At 35.4% G+C, this 23,416-nt stretch overlaps 4 protein-coding genes across 5 annotated transcripts; 3 read left to right on the top strand and 1 right to left on the bottom strand.

Moving 5' to 3' along the window:
* Nucleotides 1–2,626: 2,626 nt before the first annotated feature.
* Nucleotides 2,627–6,165, bottom strand: nudt7 (nudix (nucleoside diphosphate linked moiety X)-type motif 7). The gene is made up of 3 exons (XM_046849685.1): nucleotides 5,922–6,165; nucleotides 4,430–4,588; nucleotides 2,627–3,598 (listed from the first exon to the last, which is right to left on the bottom strand). The coding sequence occupies exons 1-3, from the start codon at nucleotides 6,075–6,077 to the stop codon at nucleotides 3,248–3,250; spliced, it is 666 nt and encodes a 221-aa protein (XP_046705641.1). The 5' UTR covers nucleotides 6,078–6,165; the 3' UTR covers nucleotides 2,627–3,247.
* A 1,747-nt stretch (nucleotides 6,166–7,912) lies between these two features.
* LOC124386328 (transmembrane emp24 domain-containing protein 6-like) lies at nucleotides 7,913–10,326 on the top strand. Its single transcript, XM_046850085.1, has 4 exons — nucleotides 7,913–8,252; nucleotides 9,243–9,369; nucleotides 9,637–9,785; nucleotides 9,943–10,326. Exons 1-4 carry the CDS (start codon nucleotides 8,040–8,042, stop codon nucleotides 10,171–10,173), a joined length of 720 nt encoding a protein of 239 aa, XP_046706041.1. The 5' UTR covers nucleotides 7,913–8,039; the 3' UTR covers nucleotides 10,174–10,326.
* A 1,845-nt stretch (nucleotides 10,327–12,171) lies between these two features.
* Nucleotides 12,172–14,260, top strand: LOC124386236 (transmembrane emp24 domain-containing protein 6-like). Its single transcript, XM_046849960.1, has 4 exons — nucleotides 12,172–12,411; nucleotides 12,865–12,991; nucleotides 13,130–13,284; nucleotides 13,727–14,260. The coding sequence occupies exons 1-4, from the start codon at nucleotides 12,205–12,207 to the stop codon at nucleotides 13,946–13,948; spliced, it is 711 nt and encodes a 236-aa protein (XP_046705916.1). The 5' UTR covers nucleotides 12,172–12,204; the 3' UTR covers nucleotides 13,949–14,260.
* A 1,122-nt stretch (nucleotides 14,261–15,382) lies between these two features.
* LOC124386575 (mixed lineage kinase domain-like protein) lies at nucleotides 15,383–22,178 on the top strand. Of its 2 annotated transcripts, none has more exons than XM_046850501.1 (11): nucleotides 15,383–15,536; nucleotides 18,100–18,552; nucleotides 18,708–18,824; nucleotides 18,923–19,100; nucleotides 19,547–19,647; nucleotides 20,016–20,151; nucleotides 20,279–20,363; nucleotides 20,678–20,817; nucleotides 20,917–20,966; nucleotides 21,111–21,254; nucleotides 21,563–22,178. In XM_046850501.1, the coding sequence occupies exons 2-11, from the start codon at nucleotides 18,105–18,107 to the stop codon at nucleotides 21,610–21,612; spliced, it is 1,449 nt and encodes a 482-aa protein (XP_046706457.1). In that variant the 5' UTR covers nucleotides 15,383–15,536; nucleotides 18,100–18,104; the 3' UTR covers nucleotides 21,613–22,178. The 2 variants fall into 2 exon arrangements, with proteins under 2 accessions (XP_046706457.1, XP_046706458.1); XM_046850502.1 differs by having other exon boundaries at nucleotides 15,389–15,536; nucleotides 18,103–18,552.
* Nucleotides 22,179–23,416: the final 1,238 nt, after the last annotated feature.

Here is a 23,416-nt window from a genome sequence, read left to right as displayed (position 1 = left end):
ATTTAAAAGCTAAAAAGAATTAAAAAAAAATACATAATAATAATAATAATAATAATAATAATAATAGTGTACCTCCAAATAATGGATTTGAATTCTGAATATATTCCTAATATACAGTGATCAAATATATATGATATAAATATAATTACTTCATATTTTTACATTGCAGCAATTCTTCATGATAAATGCTAGTTAAAAGAAATAGCTAGTTTAAGGAATTTTAAGGAAACCGTCTAGAGGGATTTTGCACCATCTTGCACAACCTGGCATAGTTCTTTTGTAGACACATGTCGAATTCCAGAGAGCTCAATTATGGTTTTTTTTTTTTTTTGTTTTTAATGAAAACTGATCTATTGCTTAATATCCTCTTTTCCTAAAGACCTGCTTGTTGATTTATTTATTTTTTTTCCGGTGACAAAAATGTTAAAGATATTTAAAAGTTGAAGATATGTTGAAGAAATAAACATTTTAGACAGTATTTATAAAATATTTTATATAGAGTCTTAGACATAATCTTTTTCATGAAAGAGAATCACTACATACACTAAGAAATCCTAACCCATAGTTGAACCCTTCAGAGGAAACTTTAGCAATAGAGCCAAGGTTTAGATAAGTATCAAAGAATATGATCAGACACAACATAAAACTGACAAAAGGCAGGCATGAAGCTAAAGATAAAAGTCATGCAAGTCCATTGTGTCAAAGTTCATTTTATGATCTGTTATCTAGCAAGATGATATTATAAAAAACACTGAAATTGATGCTGGCTGTGACCTCATAAAAAAGGAATAATGTAGAGTACCTGGAATAAAGACATTCTCCTGTTCCCTATTATGAGAAAAAAGCCTCCAAAACAAACTGCACAAAAAGCGTGCAAGACGCATAGTTTCTATAATAAAATCTGATTTATGAAAACCTATTGGCTCTATTACACTTACTGGCAAATGTTTTGCTCTAGGTGCGTACTAAAACCTGCTAAAATGGAGAACTCTAACTGAAAAGCAGTTCCACGTAATAGGAGTAGGTCAATATTTACCATCCACTGACTGCATTTTTGTAAAAACAAGCTGCAAAAATGTAATGATGAGATTACACGAACATATCTGCTAAAGCAACATGGACTTATAAAGCTGGCAACAATACTTCTCATTCTGTGTTAACATTCATTAAATTACATTACAAACATTAATCAATTAAGTGTTACTCTGAGCTTCATGCTTTTTTTAAGTAGCTTTTGCCCCCAAATACAAAACTGTTCTTAATGTCACTGTTTTCATACTGGATTTTACAGTGGTAAGGCCATAAAGCTGGCATTTAGCAAACAGCCCACGAGCATCTGAGCAGATCTGGCCTACACTTTCCCAATGAGATTACTTAACAAGCTGGCACTTAAATTTAAATTTGATGTGATTTTCTCACTATAACTTTACTTCAAGCAAACATGATATTCCTGTCAGCTTTCCATTGTATAAATATTGCTAATCACAGTAACTAGCAGAAATACGATTTACTCAGAGGACTCTGCGCCCTCTAGTGGAAAACAAACCCACATCAACTTGGTCTTACACCAGGACAATGCACTGTGAATGGATTTACAGAACCTGCACCTAAAATTGGCCTGAATGAAAACTAATTTAGTGTGCCAACTTCTGTGATGCTACTGAAAATTATTAATAGTTGCTCAAGTACTAAGCTGCTGAGACATCTTTGCTCTCCCTCACAGAAGACTTGGGGTAAACAAACAAAAAATGCATGAGAAACCTACAATATTTTTATTTAATCTCCCAGTGGGATACACAAATTCCTCTCAGAAGAGTGGGTCAAAGATCTTTTTTAAAGCTATTGTCTGTAACAATAGAAAACTCTCTCCAAAATTATGGTGTGCAGGTGAATAGAATACTGAATTGAATGAATTGTTTAAATAAGTATTTTTTACTGATAAGTGCTTTACCACTGATAGGCAAGTACATTCGAATATGAGCCCTTTTGTACTTTTACTGAACCCCACAGAATGTTAAGAAGAGGTAAATTTAGGAGTGATTTCTTTCTAGTCCAGACTGCAGTGAAAGTCAGGTCAGATGATTAAAAAAAGCTTCTTCTTGGCCGATATTTTTCAGAACCCTCCACTGACACGTCCATGACATCATTAGTAATTCAGAGCGCACATTTAAAACATATTGAGGTGTATAATGTGTGAATTTGTTTTTATTATTTATTCCATTATCTGAGATTTATGCAAAATGTCTTTACAACTTAAAAGTGAAAGTTACAACTTACAACTTAAAAGTTACCACATTTCTTAAAGGGACACATTCATTGTTGGGCTATTGATCAATGTTCATATTTATTAATCATTTATCATGACCAGCCATCAATGATTGGTTTAATCCAAACTGAAAAACATTTAGCTAGGATGAATGTGATTTGGGCCTGTTAAGTAAGCAGAAATGTCAAAAATAAAATGCTCAAATAAACAGGCAGAATATTACTTTTACAATTCAATAAAGATTTATTAATAATTGTATTAAATGTTTGAATTTTTAAAAGTTGGTAAAATATCTCTTGACAATGTTTATTTGGTTGGGAAGCTCTGGCTTAAAGAAAAAATATGAAATGAAAACAGAACCAGACTAATAAGTGCACTTTATTTCTGAAACAAACTTCGTTTTACAGACACAGTCCACCATTAGAATATGATTAACATAATATTTACATCACTGGGATAGAAGGCTTGGCATGTAATATTATTTAATTCAATTACATTTCATTCCAAACATCATATCTTTTATAAGCTTTTAATAATAATTAATAAAAGTGCATTTATAATGCTACTTCATACAGTACACATGCTCTAGTGATATAATATGTGAGGTTATTCAAGCATTTGTCAGTTTTTGTAATTCTAGATTATATTTAGAAATTATATTTGAGTTTATTTATGTTTGTTTGTTTTTTCATGATCTACTCATACATTTTGGTCATATGGATTTTGGAACGAAGCCGATGTTTCATGCAAATGAACGGTGTCAATTTAAAATAGTCCAGGCTAATTTGAATCCTTTGGTTGACTTGTCTCTCACCTTAAAAACCTGAATGCAGGTGGTTTGGCTATGCTACATTGCCACGAGACATTAATGTGTGTGTGATTTTGTGCATCATGGACAAAGTTTCTATGATCAAAATCCACCCCAAATCCGACCAGAATAACGCAAGAAGTTCACAAGTTTCAGCTACTAAATTTAACTAATCATAACTTGCTTAACTTGTGTTGAAGGTATCGCCGAAAGTTAACAATCAGATTCTCCAAATCAAAGCCCACTTCAAACTCTGGCTTTTTTTCAAACACAAGAACAGCCAGTAGTATGATTAGAAAGGCTGTCATTCCCCAGATCTGGTGGGTCTTGTCTGTCACAGGGTCAGTGTAGATGAAACTGTGTGTATATTCACCAATGTTGGGTACTGGGTAAGCAGAGTGATCCTTCTCATTTAAGAACCACTCCACAGGCACAGAGAACACCTCGCTCACTTCATCCGGGTTTGGGCTTGCTTGGAAGGAGTCGCTGATAAAAGCCACCACTGGGGTCACCAGAAGACCTCTCTGTGAAGAATATTGAGAAAGGAGAAGCAAGGCTTTTCCGTTAGCTAATGAGAATTCATAAGAACGTTCTGAAATTATCCAAGGAAGTAAGGACATTGTAAACAGACATTAGCAATGAAATGAGGTCTGAAGCTGTTTTTTGAAGCTGAAAGGTGTTTGGATGTTTGTTCATGTGCTATTTGTGTTTATTACCATTTACAAGTATTATTGTATAATGAAATTCCAATTAGACTCATCAATATGTCTATATTAACCTTGGGTACTGGTTACCCACAACGCTGTTCAACCACTTGCTGACTGTGCCACCATTTCTCCATCTAAAGACAGTGGTAAAGCAGAGCTTTAGTCCTTTAGCCTATACTCTTCATTCATACACTTTGCTTGACCAGATCAACTTCCCAAGTTTACAACTGCATGCTCATATTGCTATTTATGCCCTCAGGCTCATGTTCTCATAGATTGTAAACTAGATGGGCTGCGTCAATGCCATAAATCAGCAGAAAATTGTTTTATATCTGCACTGCAAACTGAAACAGAGTTCAATGTTTCCTGTTTCCACTATTTCTGCATTTTGGATTTCCCTTTATGACTGAAACGTGGTGTGACAAAAGAAGCTCTTGCTTAACAGTGAAAGCTGGCATTTTATCCCATGAGTTTCTCATTTTAAACAATATTATAACCGTGCTAGTTCCTAATTATTTGGCAATAGTTGAATTAAAGAAGGTCACTGTATAGTGATATATGTGTATCAAATAAATGCTGCTTCTTAAATTAGATCATGATATTACTGCTATTCATGATGTTTTGATGATTTGTGCTGAGTCAATTTACCTGATTCAACAGTGGACAGAGTCTGCAAACCACTTCTACTCCATCAGGAGGAAGGCTGATCTCTTCCAGCGCCTCCCTCAGCGCTGTGTCAATTTCATCCTGATCATGTGGATCGGATTTCCCCCCCGGAAAACACACCTCTCCGGGATTGTGTTTGAGCTGAGAAGAGAAGCAGAAGAGGGTTAACCTGCACAGCAATTTATGATCTCATTAGTTCAACAGAGTATTAGATTATTATAGAGTCTTGACCGAATACATTTATGTGACTTCAATACAAACATCTACTTTAGTTATTTAAAGAACAGAACAGAAAAAGAATAATAAACAGAATTGTAAGCTAATATTCAATAAATCTGACTTACTAACAGATTATGGGATATTAAATATTAAGTTGAAATAGCAATAACATCTGGAAATAAGATCATTTATCACATTTACAGGATGATATGTTGAAAAGTAAAAAATAATTCTATAAAAATTCATACAAAGTCTGAAATATGCATTCTAGCCAAACAAATTACGTAACATCTTCAAATTTGTAATAAATACAAAATAGTGAGGTATTAAGTCCAAAATAACAAGGCGAAATAACACACGGTTTGGAAATAAAGATTAAATTAAAATAACGTGGTTGAACGTATGTTGAATTAACCGTCGTAATAACGATGTTGAAAGAGTTGTTAGGTGTTTGAAGATTGTCTTGATAAAATGATCTTGAAGTTGATTACTGAGAAAATATACCAAAATTACGAGTTACTTCGGAATAATGACTACATTTTCTGAAATATTGAGTTAAATATATTGTCGAAATACAGTATTGACAAAATATACCGAAGTAACAAGTTAATGCCATGATACAGCACCCTCTGGCGCACAGAAGGTTAAGGGCCTTGCTCAAGGGCCCAAAGGTGCATTTTGGTGATGCTGGTGTTTGAACCCTGACCTTCGGGTCAGTAACTGAGAACTTTAATTATTGAACTACCACTTAATAATCTACCAAAATAACTATAATATACTAAAATAACGAGTTAATCTGGAATAATGACAAAATACACCCAAATACGTTATAGAAAATAAAAGTTAAAAAAAAAACTTAATAATAGAAAATAAGTAATATAAAACAATAAGTGATTAAATGTCAGATAAGCTACTAATGACAATGTGCTGAAACAAGTCAAGAGGAATTACACTATTTTCTTGAAATAACGACTTAATAAGTGGTCTACAGTACAGAGTAGTGATGGGAAGATCGGAGCATCAAAACGAATGATTTTTTTATTCGTCGTCCAGATCAAGTCGTTCCTTTGAACAGAAATCAAATAAAATGTTACATTTTCAATAAACAGATTTTGTTAGATTTTGCGATGCTTTGCTCATGCGATCGACTTTAAGACGACTCGTTCTTCTGAGTCACATTAAAAACTCGTTCAAAATGAACGAATTGTTCATGAACGACCCTTCACTAGTCCAGAGGAGATCACAGTGCACTCACTTGAGTAGAGCGCACAGTCAAGAGCACGTGGACCCGACCCTCTCTCACGAACAGGGGGATCAGGACTGACGCTTTTGGAAAAGAGGACACGTGTGAAAACTCGTCTCCGATGTCGTGTTTCTTTAACGACCTTATAACATTCGCCTTCGCGTCCATATCAGCTGCTCACCTGGCTGCTGTCAAACATGGTTTCAAGATTCCTACACACCTGTAGTCACAGGCTGACTTCCGCATTATACACGGTTAAATTGGATTGGTCGCTAACCGACACGTCACTAAACAGCAGGCAGTAGTGGGCGTGGCTAAAGCCGTTTCTTTTTATCATTCGTAATTTATTCATACAGACAGAACTGGCTCAAGGTCAGCATAAAAGGGACCAGGAAGTAAAAGCTGTTCAGTGTATTATGGGAAGTGTAGTGTTGTTTTTCAACAGGAAAAAGTAAATATGTTACGGAATGTTTAAACTAAATCATTACAATTATTCAGTGTAGAAATATGTGGTGGTGTATTATTAGGAAATATCTATAAAACTAAATTACTTTAGTAAAACGATATGTTGAGAGGAATTAAGCAAATATATGAATAATTATAATACATGCTAGGGTTAGGGCTGTGAATTTCACACCTAAGACTTCAGTGGTGTCCTCAGTAAATCCACCTCTTAATACAACTTACGATGGGATGACTATAGAAATTATCAATGTTAAAGAGAAACCTAGTATAACAGAGTGCTGCATCACAGACACGTATCTCATACAGCAAGAATAAATACCATTAATAAAACCAATCATCACAATTCAGCAATTCTCATGTCACTGGAGCCACAGCTGCACCACCTGCATACATCATCTCGAGCAGAAGCATCAATATAAACCTCGTAAATTGAACCAAGTTTTTCTCTGCATTTTTGTGCTTTTTTCCCCCCATACATTACTGTTTCCCTGGACATTTGAAATGGGGGCAAATTGTGTGTTTTTGTACAAATTCTACAGGAAATAAAATGGATGAATGGTTAATGAAAAAGCATAAAAACTTTTTAAAACAGTTTTGACTGATCTTTCCTCACAATGCCCCCCTTTCTTAAAAAGTTTGTCTTGGGTCTTATGGTTTGCTAGCTCTGACTTGTGCACTCTCTGACCAGCCAAACAACTGACATGAAATTGCATATGTTATTGTATGCCTTCTAGATGGCCTTTGGTTCTCCAACTCAAAATTCGATTGTTTAAACTATTGCTTCATGCAACATGTACTTTACACAACAGGTGCCTGTACTGCTGATTTTTAAGGCTTTGTGGCAGATTTTGTCCCTGTGATGGCTGAAATATGATTGTATAGACACTTTAACCTAAACAGAGACAACAGGAAACAAGGAAGAGAAACACTATGAAAAGAAAATAATGGATTGTTGGGAATCATTTAATTCACATTCATAAAAAAATTTAACTGTAAGTCAATGAATTTGACTCAGAGAAGGCATTGCTGATTGTGACAGCCCACTACTGTGATACATATAATATTCTAAAGTACATAGATAATACACATCATAGGTATATAATGCATATAATGCATATAATTCGTAAAATATGTGGTTATTCGAACCACAACTGGTGACATTTAAGACAGTTGCTATTATTTATTATTATTACATTAGTTAATGTTGTTAATTTAATGCATAGCAAAGGTTTTTTTTCTTTCTTTTCTAAACTAATCAACATGTTCTGATTAATCAGTTTTGAGATGCCAAATGAGATCATTCAATGATGACTGAATGACATGTAACTGACAGACTTTTGCTAAATGTTAATTTAAGTTCAGGTCAGACTATGCATTTACCTTAATACACATGATAGGTTAACAACAAGAGGTTTACAGCAGGGTTATACTAGATAAATAGTCAAAATTACAGTCAAAATTGTATATAAATCACTGTAAAGTGTAGAATGTGAGGAAGCTGTCAGCAACACCTGTGACCGGACGCAGACTTTCTCACTTAGAGGCTGAAAACTCTGGAAGGAACACGTCAGGGTTAATAATCTGCTACTGTTCAAAAGAGTGGCTTGGCACCTCAAAAATATAGTTATTTCACCAGTCAGTGGATGCACCCTGCATACCTGTATAATGAGAGGGAAATATATTGGTGTTGTCCTTTTGCTTCTGATATTAGAATGGGATTGTGGGAAAGCAATTAAAAACTTGCAGCCTGGAGTGTCTGACCAGGAGCTGTTCTGGGGAGCGGACCAGTACGACTTTGCCGTTGTGGTGCCTGCGTCAGACCTTGAGTGCTTCTGGCATTTTGCACACCAAGGCGAACAATTCTATCTCAACTTCATGGTAATATGTAGCAGAATCTTTTCTTTTTTTCTTGCATGTGGATAAAATTGTAGCTGTAGGTTTTATGCTTTTCAGGTAAGAAAGAAATTATAGATTGAATCAGAATATGAATACTTTTTTTATTGATAATGTAAATAATTATACATATTAAGTTATATGTTAAGTAAAATTAAATGTTACATGTAAAAAAAAAAATTTATTGCACTGAAATTATTGCACATCGTAGATCATGCATAGTATGAGCGCAAAGTAAAGAGAGCACATGGAACAGTTTCAGCCACCATATGATTATTCACTGTTGTAGGCCTAAGGCACACTAACCACCTAACAACTTAGAGAATTATCTAAGTGTCGTTTAACCTAATTCTAAACAACAACATCTTTAACACATTTGTGAGTTCCACAAATATATATTACAATATGTTACTAGAAAACCTGTCTGCTTATAATACAGGTTCAAGGACAGTTGTTGGAAGGTTTAGGTGTGTTTCTCTAGAACAATGTTATGTATACAGGTTTTGCTTGTATAATTGTATTTCTCTTATCTTACATTTATAATCATCCTTTTATATATTATGTCTTATGTGTATTGAACATAGCTGGGCAGTTCAGATTGTTCAGTTCAACCATATTAACATAAGTAAATAGAATTACGATCTTGGGTGTTGGGTAAAATTACTTAAGTACAACTTTATTAAGACTTTATCTAATGCTTGTCTTATCCTAAGACGCTTTAGGTTTAAAACTTGAATATGACATTTACATTCAATAGTTTGTTTTTTAAACATTTATGAAATTAATTGTTATACATTAATGGCTACACCTTTATTTATGTACACAAATGCGTTACTGTGTTGATATCTGTGTGGAAGTATATGTAGGTAGAATGATTATTTTTATCAAGCCTTTTTTGTCCATTACCATTTTGTCCAAGGTTATCATTAGTGCTTGTCAGTAAATAAGCCCTGTACATATGTTACGTGTGTACAGGTCCAGTGGGCGACAGGGGTAGGTGTTGACAGACACCTGTCAGTTACGGTAAATGCTCCCAGTGGTCTTATTGTGGGCTCAGTAGACGATGTCACAGGGGATATAACCTTCAATGCTAAAGAAACTGGTGAGTTGAAGATATAGTTTTTTTTTTCTTATGACTCTGCTTTACAGTTCTTATCTTTATGTTTTTGAACTGTAAATACTGTAAGATAATAAAGTACAGACATACACGTCTTTGACACATTTTTTGCTAACTGCCTAAATTCTGCACTACTTTGTAATGACTGTATGAAATATATGTATGAAAATAGATTTTTATGGTGCCTTTTAGTTATTTATATTTTGTTTATTTATTTATTTTTAAAGTTTTTTTTTTCTTGTACATTCACAGGCTTTTATCAGATGTGCTTTAGCAACTTCCACAACCGCTTTGGCAGCATGCAGGTCTTCATGAACTTTGGGGTGTACTACCAGGATTCAAAGGACTCCAAGAACGATGATAATAGAAAAGAGTTGAACAATACATTAGATACCATTCAGGTAAAATACTAATCATGAACTGCAATATCTAAAATATAAAATTAAATTGTTGTCTATGCTTCTTAGATTTTGAGCAAACATGTAGACATTATACAGATTTTTTGTCTGAAATGTATGCTTTTTTCCCCAACTGAAAACATGCTGGATGTCTATGCAGGACAGCTCCTCCCGACTGCAGATTTCTGTGTTCCACATGTGGCGCTACTATAGCATTGAGCGCATGAGGAGAGCAACCGATTACTACCTGCTCCAGTCCAACTCTAACTACGTCAGCAATTGGTCGGCCATGCTGAGTTTCCTGATTATACTGGCTGGATTCTTGCAGCTCTACTTCCTCAAAAGGCTTTTCAACACAAAGCAGACCACAGAGACTGAAAAACCCTGCTGATGATCTGCTGTTTACAATGATGGTGATCAAATATCTGAGAACACAAAGAATATGATTAGGGTTATGAAATTCCCCACTGTCTTCCTGTACTATTCTTTCATAGTCAATATAATGTCAGTGGATAAAGCAAATAAAGCTCGCAAGTGCTTTTTATTTTCCTGAGTTTTTTTACAATTTATGGCAAAAAGGCAAAATGAATAAGAATTTATCCCAATACATAGTCAACAAATGTTCACCTCACTTCAGTTAGGTGAATGAAGACACTTTCTAACTTCATATTCTTTTAAGTAAAAAAAATTACTGATGCACTCATGTACTTATCGTTAAAAGGTGATGTAGGCCACAATAATATGTTAGCCAATTGATCATACATTGATTTTTTACTTGCTCATGGACATTTATTACTGAATTCTGTATGATTAATAGGTTGCTGTATATAAATAATTATAATAAAAATAATAATTAAATATTAATCCGTGCAGCAATAAAATAAGCAAAGAAAAAATTGGACTTGAGTAAGACCACCTGTTCATATTTCATATTCATATTTCAAACATTCATACATGACAAAGAAATGTAATTTATATTGGGCTGTCTAAATTAACTGACGCAAATTCATTTTAAACGCACCAATTTTATCATTGCATTATTTCTGTTTGACAATTTTGATTAAAAACATAAATAAATAAATATAAAAAGGCAAAATTAAAACCTTTAATGCAACACACATTGATTCACATCATTTTCTTACTTATATATATATATATATATATATATATATATATATATATATATATATATATATAAATAAACCTCCACTAAAAAATTAGTTTTAATCAATATCATTTGTTTTACTGATTTGCCAAGTATCAAATTAAGCACCAAAATCCACAATAATGCACACATCCAGCAATAAAAACCATCCGTGTGGAAATAATAGCTTGTTTGGAGTTTGGTGTCTTGATGATTTACGTAATTTAAAACACCATAATTACTTTAAAATCTTTACAAAAATATTTGGTCTTTATTCTCTATGCTGAGTTTGGTTTCACTCACAATAAACATATATTTGCATAAATTATCCATATTCGTGCTTGCCCATGTTGAGTAGAGTATTAAAAATTTTCAAAACTATAATTTAAAGTACATGTAGAACAGATAATCACGAGTTAACTCATGACAATTATGCGATTAATTAATAATTAAATATTTTAATCGGTTGACAGCTCTAAATTAATACTACATAAGCCATTGTATTATAATTTGTAGATATTCTATATTAGAGTTCTGTTATTCTAATTTATGACACCAAATTTTCCCCTCATTTAGCTGAATAAGGACACTTTTTAACTTCATATATATTTTTTATTAAAAAATACATGCATCTGAAAGTTTGTGAACACTTGACATCACACCATTTGTACTTTTCTTTAACATCCCAGATTTATTCCACTTTTGCTGTTATATTAAGCTTTACCCTTCTTTGAAGGATATACACAAGATTTTTGAGTATAAGTGAGGTCGGGCACTTACATTGGGTGAGGAGGCCTCAAGTGAGTTTCAGTTCACCCCAGAGCTGTTCAGTAAGATTGAGATTATGGACATGGGGAGTTATATGCATAACTCCACGTTGTCAGCACCCTGAGATCGGAATTAAACTGGGAACTCTGGAGCTGTGAGCAGCAACCTTACCCTTTTGCTGATTTTTGTTGTTGATGCTTTGTACTACTGTCACATTGTATAAAAACAATCAAATTTATTTTATTTACTTACAAAAATAATTATTATATGAGTTGAAAACAATGTACATTTTCTTTCTTTAATTCAAGACCTTGAGTGATATTAAAGGAACATTGCAAATATATACCATTATAGTACTTATCTTTTGCGTTTGTTTAAAATCTGAAGACATTCAGCCCATGTTGTACACTACTACATAACATATTTATCAGGCGCTGCCCTATGTGTCCTTGACGAGTAGCCAGAACAGGAGTTTGAGTGTGTGTGTGTGTGCGTGGTAAAATTTGAGACATGCGCTGCATACTTTGTACCATAGTCCTCCTCGTTATTCCTGTTTTGGGACAGTGGGGTGAAAGTATCTCAGATCCAGAAGACGGAGGTGATGAATTTTTTCATGCAGCAGATCACTACGACTTTGCTATTTTGTTGTCTGGTACAGAGTCACACTGCTACTGGCACTTTGCTCGTCAGAATGGCCGCTTTTACCTGACTTATATGGTGAGTTTGATTTAGTTTTGTCTTTACATCTATAGAATGTATTGGGTTTATATACATATACATATACATATATATACATATACATATATATATATATATATATATATATATATTTTTTTTTTTTTTTGCAGGTTTTTCCAGATTTAGGAACTATAAGTGAACAGAGCAATCACCTTGCCTTGTTCCCCTTTTGCTTATCAGTTTTTGTAGCATTGACTTATCTGAAGTGTTTCACTACCTTTAACAAAATAGTCAGAATGTCTAGACATATTTTAATTAGGGAATGGTCTCAATTATTTTATAACTGTTATGGCTAATAGTTTAAGCATTCTGTGTGTTTTGGTCATATTAAATGACTGACCTATATTATTTTTATTAATTTGAAATAAAATGGTTTCGAAGCAATTATAAAGACATAGTTAAATGGTTTTGTGTTGAATAATGCGTGTCCAGGTTCAGTGGGTGTCAAGGATGACTTCAGACAGACTCGTGGCAGCCTCTATTATCTCTCCCAAAGGCATCCCTCTTTCCTACACTGATAACACTATGGGCCAGATGAACCTTCATGTAAAGGAGACAGGTACAGCAAAGAATTAAGTATGACTTATCTTAGGACTGGGAGAGAATGTATAATAAAGCAATAAGTTGAGAGAATATTGTTTTATTGTACAGCTTGAATATTTTCTGTCACCTACACTGTCACACATACACGTTTCAGGTTTTTACCAGATGTGTTTTGCCAACTATCACAACCATTTTGGTGAAATGCGAGTATTCCTGAACTTTGGGGTTTTCTATGAAGAGGAAGTCGAGGCCAAAAAGGAGGATGAAATGGACAAAGAAGTTCTTAACAGTACTATTTTCAACATCAAGGTACCTATCTGAAACCTTTCTGAAACATACCTTCTGATACCATACATGCACCCATGTTTATGCAATTATCCATCTAGTCTTTCATGTAGCAGCAAAACAACACAAAGACCCATGCAGATGCAGTCAATGCATCATGATTGGCCAAGTGGATTTTTTTGCCATAATTAGTTGATGTATGACACAATAGATTTGATAGTCTGATCTGAGATTAGACATAGACATGAATTGGTCAGACATTGAATTTTTACTTGCTTGTAAATATTTATTATTTTATTGAATATTTATAAAAGTTTTGGCAGCAATCAAATAAGCAAATCTACAACACACACACATTTAGGACTTAAGTCAGATGGACTGATAAGAATATACAGTGTATAGCCAACATTTAATTCCTGTTTCATACATATCTGTTCAATATTTTCCTCTTTCTTTCTTTGCTCAGGAAATTTCAACTAAGGTACACATTCGAATTCAGCACATGTGGCGCTTCTATAATGTAGCACGTATGCGCAGAGGGGCTGATTACCTCCTGCTTCAGTTTAAGTCCTACTATGTGAACACATGGTCTGTCCTACAAAGCTTTGTCATTGTCATGGCTGGATATCTACAGCTTTTCTTTCTCAAGAGGTTCTTCAGAACAGAGGACAGACGATGTCGTTGCTGAGAGAAAAAAAGAGCTGAAACCACAAAATTTGTTTCCATTTTTTGACAGAAAAAAAGGAAGGTAGAAAAAGAGACAAAATTGTGGTTGGTCAGGAGCAATGATTAAACTTTGTGGCACAGTGATTCAAGCATGCAGAAGGTTAACAGTTAGTTGGGGTAGATGGTTTTCATGTTAAACCAAATAGTCAAGATGTGCGATGTGATCAATGAGTAATTGTTAGATGGCTACACAGAGCTAGGTTAAATGTGATGTGTTTCAAGTCAATGTCGGATACTTTAACAAAAATAAACTTGGATACTTTGTTATACATCACTAATTGTGTGTTACGGTTATTTTTTTTTTAAAGCTATTAGTTTTAGTGTAAAAAAATAAAAAAAAATAAACCTGATTTGTTTGAATATGTATTTAGCACAGACTTAGAATCCAATGTCCACAAATTAAGACTTTTCAAAAGTCATTTTTAAAACGATATTTTATGAAATAGAAAATCCTCAGCTCACAGATTCTGAGAAGATGGTATGCCAGTTCTGGTTTACTTTCACCTACCCAAAACCTGCTAAAAGTTGAATTAGAAAGGGTAAGTAATTTTTACACACACACACACACACACACACACACACACACACACACACACACACACACACATTATGGCTTACAGCTTATGAAAACCAAAAATTCAGTATCTCAGAAAATTTGATTACTTAAGATTTGATTACTTACAGAACTCAATACTCGCATGAATTACTACAGTGGACTGTGAGGCGATCAGTCTGTGACGCTGCTGACGTGTTATGGAAGCCCAGGTTGCTCCGATAGCGGCCCTCAGCTCTTCTACGTTGGGTCTGTTGTCTCATATCTTCCTCTTCACAATACCCCATAGATTCTCCATGAGGTTTAGGTCAGGCGAGTTTGCTAGCCAATCAAGCACAAGGATACCATAGTCCTTAAACCAGGTATTAGTACTTTTGGCAGTGTGGGCAGGTGCCAAGTCCTGTTGGAAATTAAAATTAGCATAAAGTGCTCTAAAACTTCCTGGTAGATGGCTGTGCTGACCTTGGACCTGATAAAACACAGTGGACAAACACAGCAGCAGATGAAATGACTCCCCAAACCACCACTGACTGTGCAAACTTTTCACTGGACCTCAAGCAACTTGGGATTCTGTGCCTCTCTTCTTCCAGACTCTGGGGACTTCCCCCATGATTGTGAAGCCTGAACCAGACTGAGACACCATTTAAAGTCTCAGGAAACCTTTGCAGGTGTTTTAAGGTAGTTAGCTGATTAGAGTGTGACACCACGAGTCTCCAATATTGAACTTTTTCACAAAATTCACATTTTCTGAGATACTGAATTTTAGGGTTTTTAATTGGCTGTAAACCATAATCATCAAAATTAAAAGAAATAAACACTTTAGCCTGTGTGTGATAAATCTATATAATATACAAGTTTCACGTTTTTGCTGACATGCTACATTCAGAAGAAGAGGAGTAGGAGGAGGTAATGAAATAAAGGCGTGGGTTTGGTTGTTCTGAAAGAGGGAGTTTCCTGCATTTGCAGAAACTCCAGAAGTGGGTTGAAGTTGAACACAGTAAGTAATGCTCAAAACCTTTCTTATTTTTGTCAGTGTGTGTGTCAGATTAAGACATTATGTTTTTGTGTTCTGTTTTCTAATAGCTATTAATTCAGCACATTAAAAGCCTTAATGGTCTTATTTTTTAGCCATTATTTGTGAAGATGATTCAAATGGTCCAACATGTGCTGGCTTGTTCAGACCGTTTTCACGGTAAAGCTAAGCTGAAGGGCACAGTTTTAACATACTCGTTTGTTGCAAAGGGGGAAACTAAATAGAACATAAATTAAAACCTTTTGTTACTGGCATAATAACTTTTTGTTTGCTGTTCTGAGTTAGGTTTCACAACCATGGTGGTGGTTATAGTTGTGCAAGCTCAATCTGTGAATGTTAAAGCTGTGTTGTTCCAGAGGATTTTTGTTATGAAAGTATAATATTTGACAAATTAAGATTCAAGAAAAATGAATGGCAAGACTAAATTCTGAAAGAAAGACATTTTACTATTCTGTGAGTCGTAACCTAAGCATTATGTTGAAGACAGTGTGTGACTCAACACCTTTAGACAAGTTTCACTTCCTTTTTAAAAGTTAAACATCAAAAGTTCCTTTTTAATGTTTCATAAGTTCAACATTTTAAAACATTTGTGCAAGTTCAGAGATTTGTGATTTTCCTCTGTATCAAAAAAATCCCACTTTAGACACATGGGGAACTTTTTTCCTCTCAACAGTGCAAGTAGACAAAAGAACTTGAGCAGAGCACAAGAAGCAAAGCAATTTATGAAGTAGGGCACGAAGGGTTAAAAAACAAATCAAGCCAAGATGGGATCCCCATCTGCAAATAATTCCATAAAGAAGTAACTGGCATCCGACTCAGTCATGAGACATGCCTCTGGTTCTCCTGGATTTTCTCATTGGCCCATGTGCATCTAAGCAAGTCTGCTGCATTTATAGTTCATAGGTCTCTCTTTCAGCGATTATTAGAGGTAGTGAACGCAGGTGGAGACTTATTATGTGCGTTGTTTGTTTGTTTTGTTGTTCATCATCATAAGATTTCCTACTTTTCCATTTTAAAAAGTTTTCATTCAAAAGTCAAGGTTTGTATTATTAAAGGTTTGTAGGGAATAAAGCCAGTCTGAAGGCAAAACCAATATGCAAAGTGGAAAGATAGTCATTGCTTTGTGAAACTGAAACAACCTGGAGATTAAGTCTGCAACCTCACCAGTCTCCTAACTACAGCAATGTCCTTGTCAATTTCAGGCATTATTATCATTCTTAACTCAGTTGTGAATCTTACTATAGTTGTGAATCATTCAGTGATTAAATAGCAGAGATTCACCACCATCTAATAGAAGAAAGCAATTCTCTTAAATCAGTAGATAAACTAAATACAAACCCAGATGTCAATAATTACAATTAGGAGACACCTCACAGTAAATTATCTAATTAATTATCACGCTACATGTAAACATCAGGAGTCTGTTTTTCAACAAAGCAATTTTATTACAGTTACAGCATTTGGCAGATACCCTTATCTAGAGCGACTTAAATTTATCTCATTCATACAACTGATCAGCTATGTGGTTAAGTGCCTTGCTCAAGGGCCTAGAAGTGGCAGCTTGGTGTGTCCGTGTGTATTCAAAGTATAATACCTTAACCACTAATACCTACCACCTCTCCATCAGGGCTATAAAACATTGTGTCTGACTTAAGTCAGCACAATGTTTTGACTGTGATTTGTTTAATCTTCAGAATTGTTATCTGAATACACAACCTCATGTCCTGCAAAAGAACCACAAACCATTTTTAGCTTTCCTTCAGAGTTTGTATATCAGTTGTTATGGTTTCAATAACTGGGATATGAATCTAGGACTCTGTGGTCCTCCACTTTTATTATTGCAGCTAAACTGTTGTATCTCCTAGACAGTTCTACTTCACAGTTATTAGCCTCTAACAGTTAAGAAGAACAGTTCTAGCCATATAGAAAGTTTATGATTTAGTTTGAAATGACAGACGGCATTGTGCTGTAAATAAAAAAATCTGGTACTCGTTTCAACTCAACTATTTCTAAAAACATGAATTTGCAAAATTCCATTCATCAGAAAGGATGTCTTCACAGTATTGTGCAATATCAGATTTTCTCATAATCAAAAATTCCCACCACATGATGCATTTCTAGAGATTTGTGGTTTGTTTTTCATGCTGAATAATGTCCTTCATTAATTATTCTTCAGTTCCTAACTTTATCCTGAGTGGGGTCATAGGTCATTGCAGGACACCATGCATACACATTTACTCACTCAGATCTGTTGGAAACCCCCACTGAGATAGGAGACTAAGTGAAACAGTAACTAAAGCACAGGATTAAATTGAGGACACTGGAACAGTGAGGCAAGAACACTATCCACTCTGCTAGATATTGTAAATGTTCTATTTTATTAAAATATAATTTCCATGCTTGATAACTGAAAATTGTATGTTACAAGCACAAAACCTTAACTCTTAGGGTACTTTTGCCTGTATTTCTAATTGACTCTATTATAATGCTTTGTTTAGCTTAGTTCTCTTTTCTTTTTTTCCTGTAGCAGTCATGGATTTGGTAGAGCCAATCCTGGCCATAGCAGATAAATTATATGAGCTTTGTGGTGTGGTTAAAGCCAACAAGAAGCGCTGCAAGCGTCTGGCTGAGCGTGTGTTTGCATTGATTGAGCTGGTCAAAGTTGTGAAGGTTCGTGGTTTGGGCAAATCTCCAGATCCAGTAAAAAGGGGCTTGCTAGAGCTTAAATTAACTTTGGAGTCGGCCGAAAAAGTTGTGAAGAATTATGCCTCATCCAGCTGCATGAAACGCATTGTGAAGGCATTTGATCTTGGTGAGGAGTTTGGGACCTTGAATGACCGTCTGAACGATGCGTCACGGCAGCTGTCACTGGCTCTGCAAGTGGAACAGAGAGCCAGGATGGATAAGTTATTCGAAGAGGAGAGAAGGAAAAAAGAGGATGAAGATGACAAAAATTGTGACTATGAGGAGCTCCGTATTTGTAAGCAAATATATGGATTTAATTATTTGTAACTAGCTTAATTTTATTAAACATTTAATTAAGGAATCTTATATTGGTCCAAACTAGTGGACAAGATTAGCGAATGTATGGGACATTCCTGTTGTCCTAAAAAGGTTTTGTTTTTTTCTTTGCAGTGCTTCAGTCTTTGGTGGATGAGAAGGAAAAGACTAAAGTGACTGTGGATGCCGTGCAAACAACACTTGAACAAACTCAGAAAGATGTTCAGGACATTAGAGGCATACTGGAATCTTGTAAGTTATTAAGCTGTTGATGTGCTTGCGGCTGGCTGTGAATGTGTGTAGTATGAAGTCACAGAACACTATACAATTTACCTTTATGTGCCTGACAGTGAGAAGACCCAGCATACATTTACAGGACATTAGAGAGATCAGACCTGAGGAGCTGTCCTATAGCATTCCCATTCAGCCAATCATGACGTCTGAGAATTCTGAATTGTTCAAAGGAGAATATAACAAGTTCACTGTGGCTATCAAGAGATATGCCTATCCAGTGAGCACCAGTCCACAGTAGGTGACATTCACATGAAAGGAAAAAAAAAAATGAAATAAATAAATAAAATATATATATATATATATATATATATATATATATATATATATATATATATATATATATATATACAGTGGAACCCGGTTATGTCGATGTCCTAGGGGGTTGCCAAAAAGCATCGAGGTAACCGATGTTCGAGATAAACGAAAATCAAAATGGCCACTTCCGAGAGTTCTTCTGCAGCTGCACCGAGATAACCGACGTTAAATGGCAAATCTTTCCTCCCTTGTGCTCGAGATATCAGGGTTCGGCGACATAAAAGAATCGACATAACCGATAAAAAATGCTAAGACAAAGCGAGAATTTGGCGGTTCCACTTCAAAAACGTCGACTTAATAGGGTTGTCGAGAGAGATATATATATATATATATATATATAAATATATTTTCTTTATTGTCTGCAGACAATTGAGGAGCATTTTTAATAAGGAAGTGGATACTATGAAACGCTTTGAGTCACCCCACATCCTGAGGATGTTTGGGATCTGTGTCCAGAATGAGCATGGTAAGTAATTAGTGTTATTCCCTCACTGGTCATAATGTTATGTCAAAAGGCTATGCCTGGTTGGTGTATATGGGTTTGCAGGTTGTATTCTAGTTGTGAGCTTTTAAGTTACCCTTCTAGGTTTCCCATGGATTTTTGGTCTGGGTTTTCCAGTTCCTGCTTAATGTAAAAAAACACACGGTGAGTGAGTATGTAGTGAATATGTTTGTGTTCTATCCAGGTTTATTTTTTCTACCGTGTTCCAACCCACTTCAGGTCTATTATTGCTCTGACCAGGACAAAGTTTTTACTGAAGATAGTGAATGATGATTCTTTTTTGATGATTTTTTTTTCCAACAAGATTTTTAAACTAAACGTTTATCCCATAGGAACAAATCCAACCTATCTCATTGTGATGGAGTTCTGTGAGAAGGGCAGTATAAGACAGGTTCTCGACAGTCCCAGCAGACTACCCTGGGACCGAAAAATTCGCATGTGTCTAGATGCAGCACATGGACTATACAGGTACCAACCAGAGGTTAAGCATTTACACAGCATTATCACCTGGCATCATTTTTAAGATATTCCTGTTGATGCGAGATATGTGCTGTGAATCCATATAAACTGCTCATGTCTGCTTTTTCCGCTACAGGCTGCATCAGTCAGAAGAGAAGTTTAAGGTACATGGCTGCATCACTAGCAGCAAGTTTCTAGTGGCAGCTGGCTATAGAGTAAAGGTATTGTCATCATGTTCTGTTGTATTGACAATCATTAAGAGTTATGCAGCGACCATTTGTTTTATACCACTTGAATTTAACTTTCTAAAAAGAACCATTCTGGAAAACTTCCTTTAGATAAACAGGACATTGTGTTTGAGTCTCTGTTTATTATACTGTAGGCTAGTTGCCAATAATTTTGTGTATCAAGTGGCGAACTAATGTCTCTATAAGGAAATGAATATTTAACCCTTTTGACCTTGTAAGGACATTTGGCTGGCCTCTAAAGGTGTGTGTGTGTGTGTGTGTGTGTGTGTGTTTGTTTGTCTCTCAAGCTTGGAGGATTTGAACTGGCAAAAACAGAAATATCCCTAAAGAACTGTAAGGAGGATAAAAAAAGCTCGATGATGTACGTTTCTCCACAGCAGCTGCAAGACATAAATTATCAGTATGACAAAGCCTGTGAAATCTACAGGTAAAGAAACATTTTGGGAAAACACTATCAAACCTAGTCTTATTCATTTATTATACAACAAAAATCAGTAGCCTAATCTGTTGTATGTGCTCTTCATAGTTTCGGTATTGTTCTGTGGGAGATTGCAACACGACAAATCCCTTTTAAAGGCATGTAGAACTGGCAACTAATCACCATGACTTTGTTAATGTTAATAAACCCATTCTTGTATCCCCATTTAAATTTCATTTTCAGGATTTTTATGCGATTTTAGTTTTATTCACCCAGTCTTTTCATCCTGCTTTTATACCCAGATTGCCCTACGTATAGTAAAATTTATAATAAGGTATGTGTGGAAAAGATAATGGAGCCTCTGCCAGATGATTGTCCCAGGCAGTTCAAGGACTTGATTGATGCCTGCCGATCATTTGACCCGTTCCAGAGGCCTTCTGCTGGAGGTACAGGCACATAGAAGTACTTATATTGTAATATTCGGTATTACTGTTGCATACAGTGAGACTCTCTTGAAGGATAAGTTAACTATCATTGTACGCAATCATAAGAGTAGGATGCAGAATGTGAGGTTGAGAGTCTGTATTTATGATATCAGGATCAGGTCAACAAATTATTTCAGTTTAGATATCAGCAGTTTTTTTTTTTAAACCAAATTGCATGCAAGCATAGGACACATGCATTTTATTTACAAGGGAAAAAAAAAACGTTTGGGCTCATTCACCCTAAACTTTGTGTTTTTTCTCTTTTTCAGTGTTGGTGGACAAGCTCTGTACACTAGCACAGCAGAACGATGAAGACTAAAGACAAAGCACAGTCATACTCTGCACAACAGATGTAGTCACGTATACAGTTTTGATACAGAAACTCGGATGCTCTAAATCGGAGAACTACATTTGGATTGTTTCCTGGCCCTAGCATTTAAACTTTCTGAACATAGTATTTAAAATATTTTGCCAGTGTATATAAATCTTTGGGGGGGTTAAATGTGTGATCGCATCTCTGTAATTTAATTGTTGGCATATCCTGTATAAATCTGTAGAATGAATTTAACTCTACATAAACTAATCATTTGATTATTTTCCAATAATAGCAGGCCTCTAAGTGTTTCTTCTTCACCAAATTAACTTACCAATGTCTGTATTAATTTAAGAATGATGTACATTTTATTCATTTTGAGTTGCATCTGATGCTGTGGAAAATCAGTGATCATCATCTTTATTTATATTGTGTGTGTGTGTGTGTGTGTGTGTGTGTGTGTTTATTACTATACCTAGATTATCTGGCACATTTACCATATACGCCCCTGTAAATTAGCTATTATTGTTGATGTTAAAAATAATAATAAAAAATAAAAACAAATCAACCAACTTTTTCCCATTCAGATCCTAAAGCGTTTCCTGCCTCTTATACCAGCACAGTTTGCCAGTCATAGTAATTTGGTATTCATTAGAGGGGGGGGGCACCTTTCCATTTGCTTAGAGATATGTATAATGTAATGAAACTTCTGTAACGCTAGTACCTGGAATCACTTAAGTGTGGTTATACAGTCATTCCCTCACTAATGTTTCCTTTTTTTTTTTTCTTCTAAATACATCAATGAAAATCTAGAACGTTATGTGGAAACCGCAAAGTTCTCTGCTTTACCTCTCTGAGAGTAGCAACACTGACACTGGGGACTCCTTCAAAAAAGTGGGAAAAAAAATTTTATGTAGAGTGACTGTAATACCCATCCCGGTGTCAGGTATTATATGTGTAAAAGTGAACATATTGGAACAATTGCATTCATGGGTACGAGTGTGTAATTTGAATTACAAACTGGGACTGTATCAGAAATTGATCGAAAAAGGATCTGCGTTTGGCCAACCAATGCGTACCAATGCGTATGAGTGGTGCAGAATAAAAACAACTTTGATTAGTTTTTATTAATGTTCATGCTTTGAGGAGGCATGAAACCTGGATACAAGAACCATCAGACTTGGGGATGTCAGTGATATTTTCCTGGTGACTCAGTCAAGCGCGGGACAGCAGGTGTGGTAAAGAAATGAGAAGGTATTTTGTAAATCTTTCTATAAGAAGGAAAAGCTGTCCCTCTAATAAACTTGTTTCTAATCCGGTCCATCCTCATCATTTCCAATGTAAATCTCAACATTTTCAGCTCTGCTACCTCCAGCTCCACCTCCTGTCTTTTACTCAATGCCACTGGCTCACAACATCGCAGGTCTTACTTTTGCAGATACCCTTCTATCACTAATCACTCCTGCCACTCTTCTCCACCCTGTTTGCGCTCTTCTCTTCACTTTCTAACACAATCTCCATTACTCTGCACTATTGACCCCAGGTACTTAAACTCATCCACCTTCACCACATCTTCTCCCTGCAACTGCACCAATCCACTGCCCTCCCTCTCATTCACACACACGTGTACTCTGTCTTACTCCTACTACGTTCATTTTCCTTCTCTCCAGCACGTACCTCTACCTCTCCAGGCTCTTTTCAACCTGCTTCCTACTCTCGTAACAAATGACAATCATCCGCAAACATCATAGTCCAGGGAGCCTCCTGTGTGACCTCGTCCCTCAACCTGTCCATCACCGCTGCAAACAGG

The sequence above is a fragment of the Silurus meridionalis genome, chromosome 5 (genome assembly GCF_014805685.1).
Source record: "Silurus meridionalis isolate SWU-2019-XX chromosome 5, ASM1480568v1, whole genome shotgun sequence".
NCBI lineage: Eukaryota > Metazoa > Chordata > Actinopteri > Siluriformes > Siluridae > Silurus > Silurus meridionalis.
Note: the sequence above shows the minus strand (reverse complement) of the source record. Positions and strands in the feature narration are given on the sequence as shown.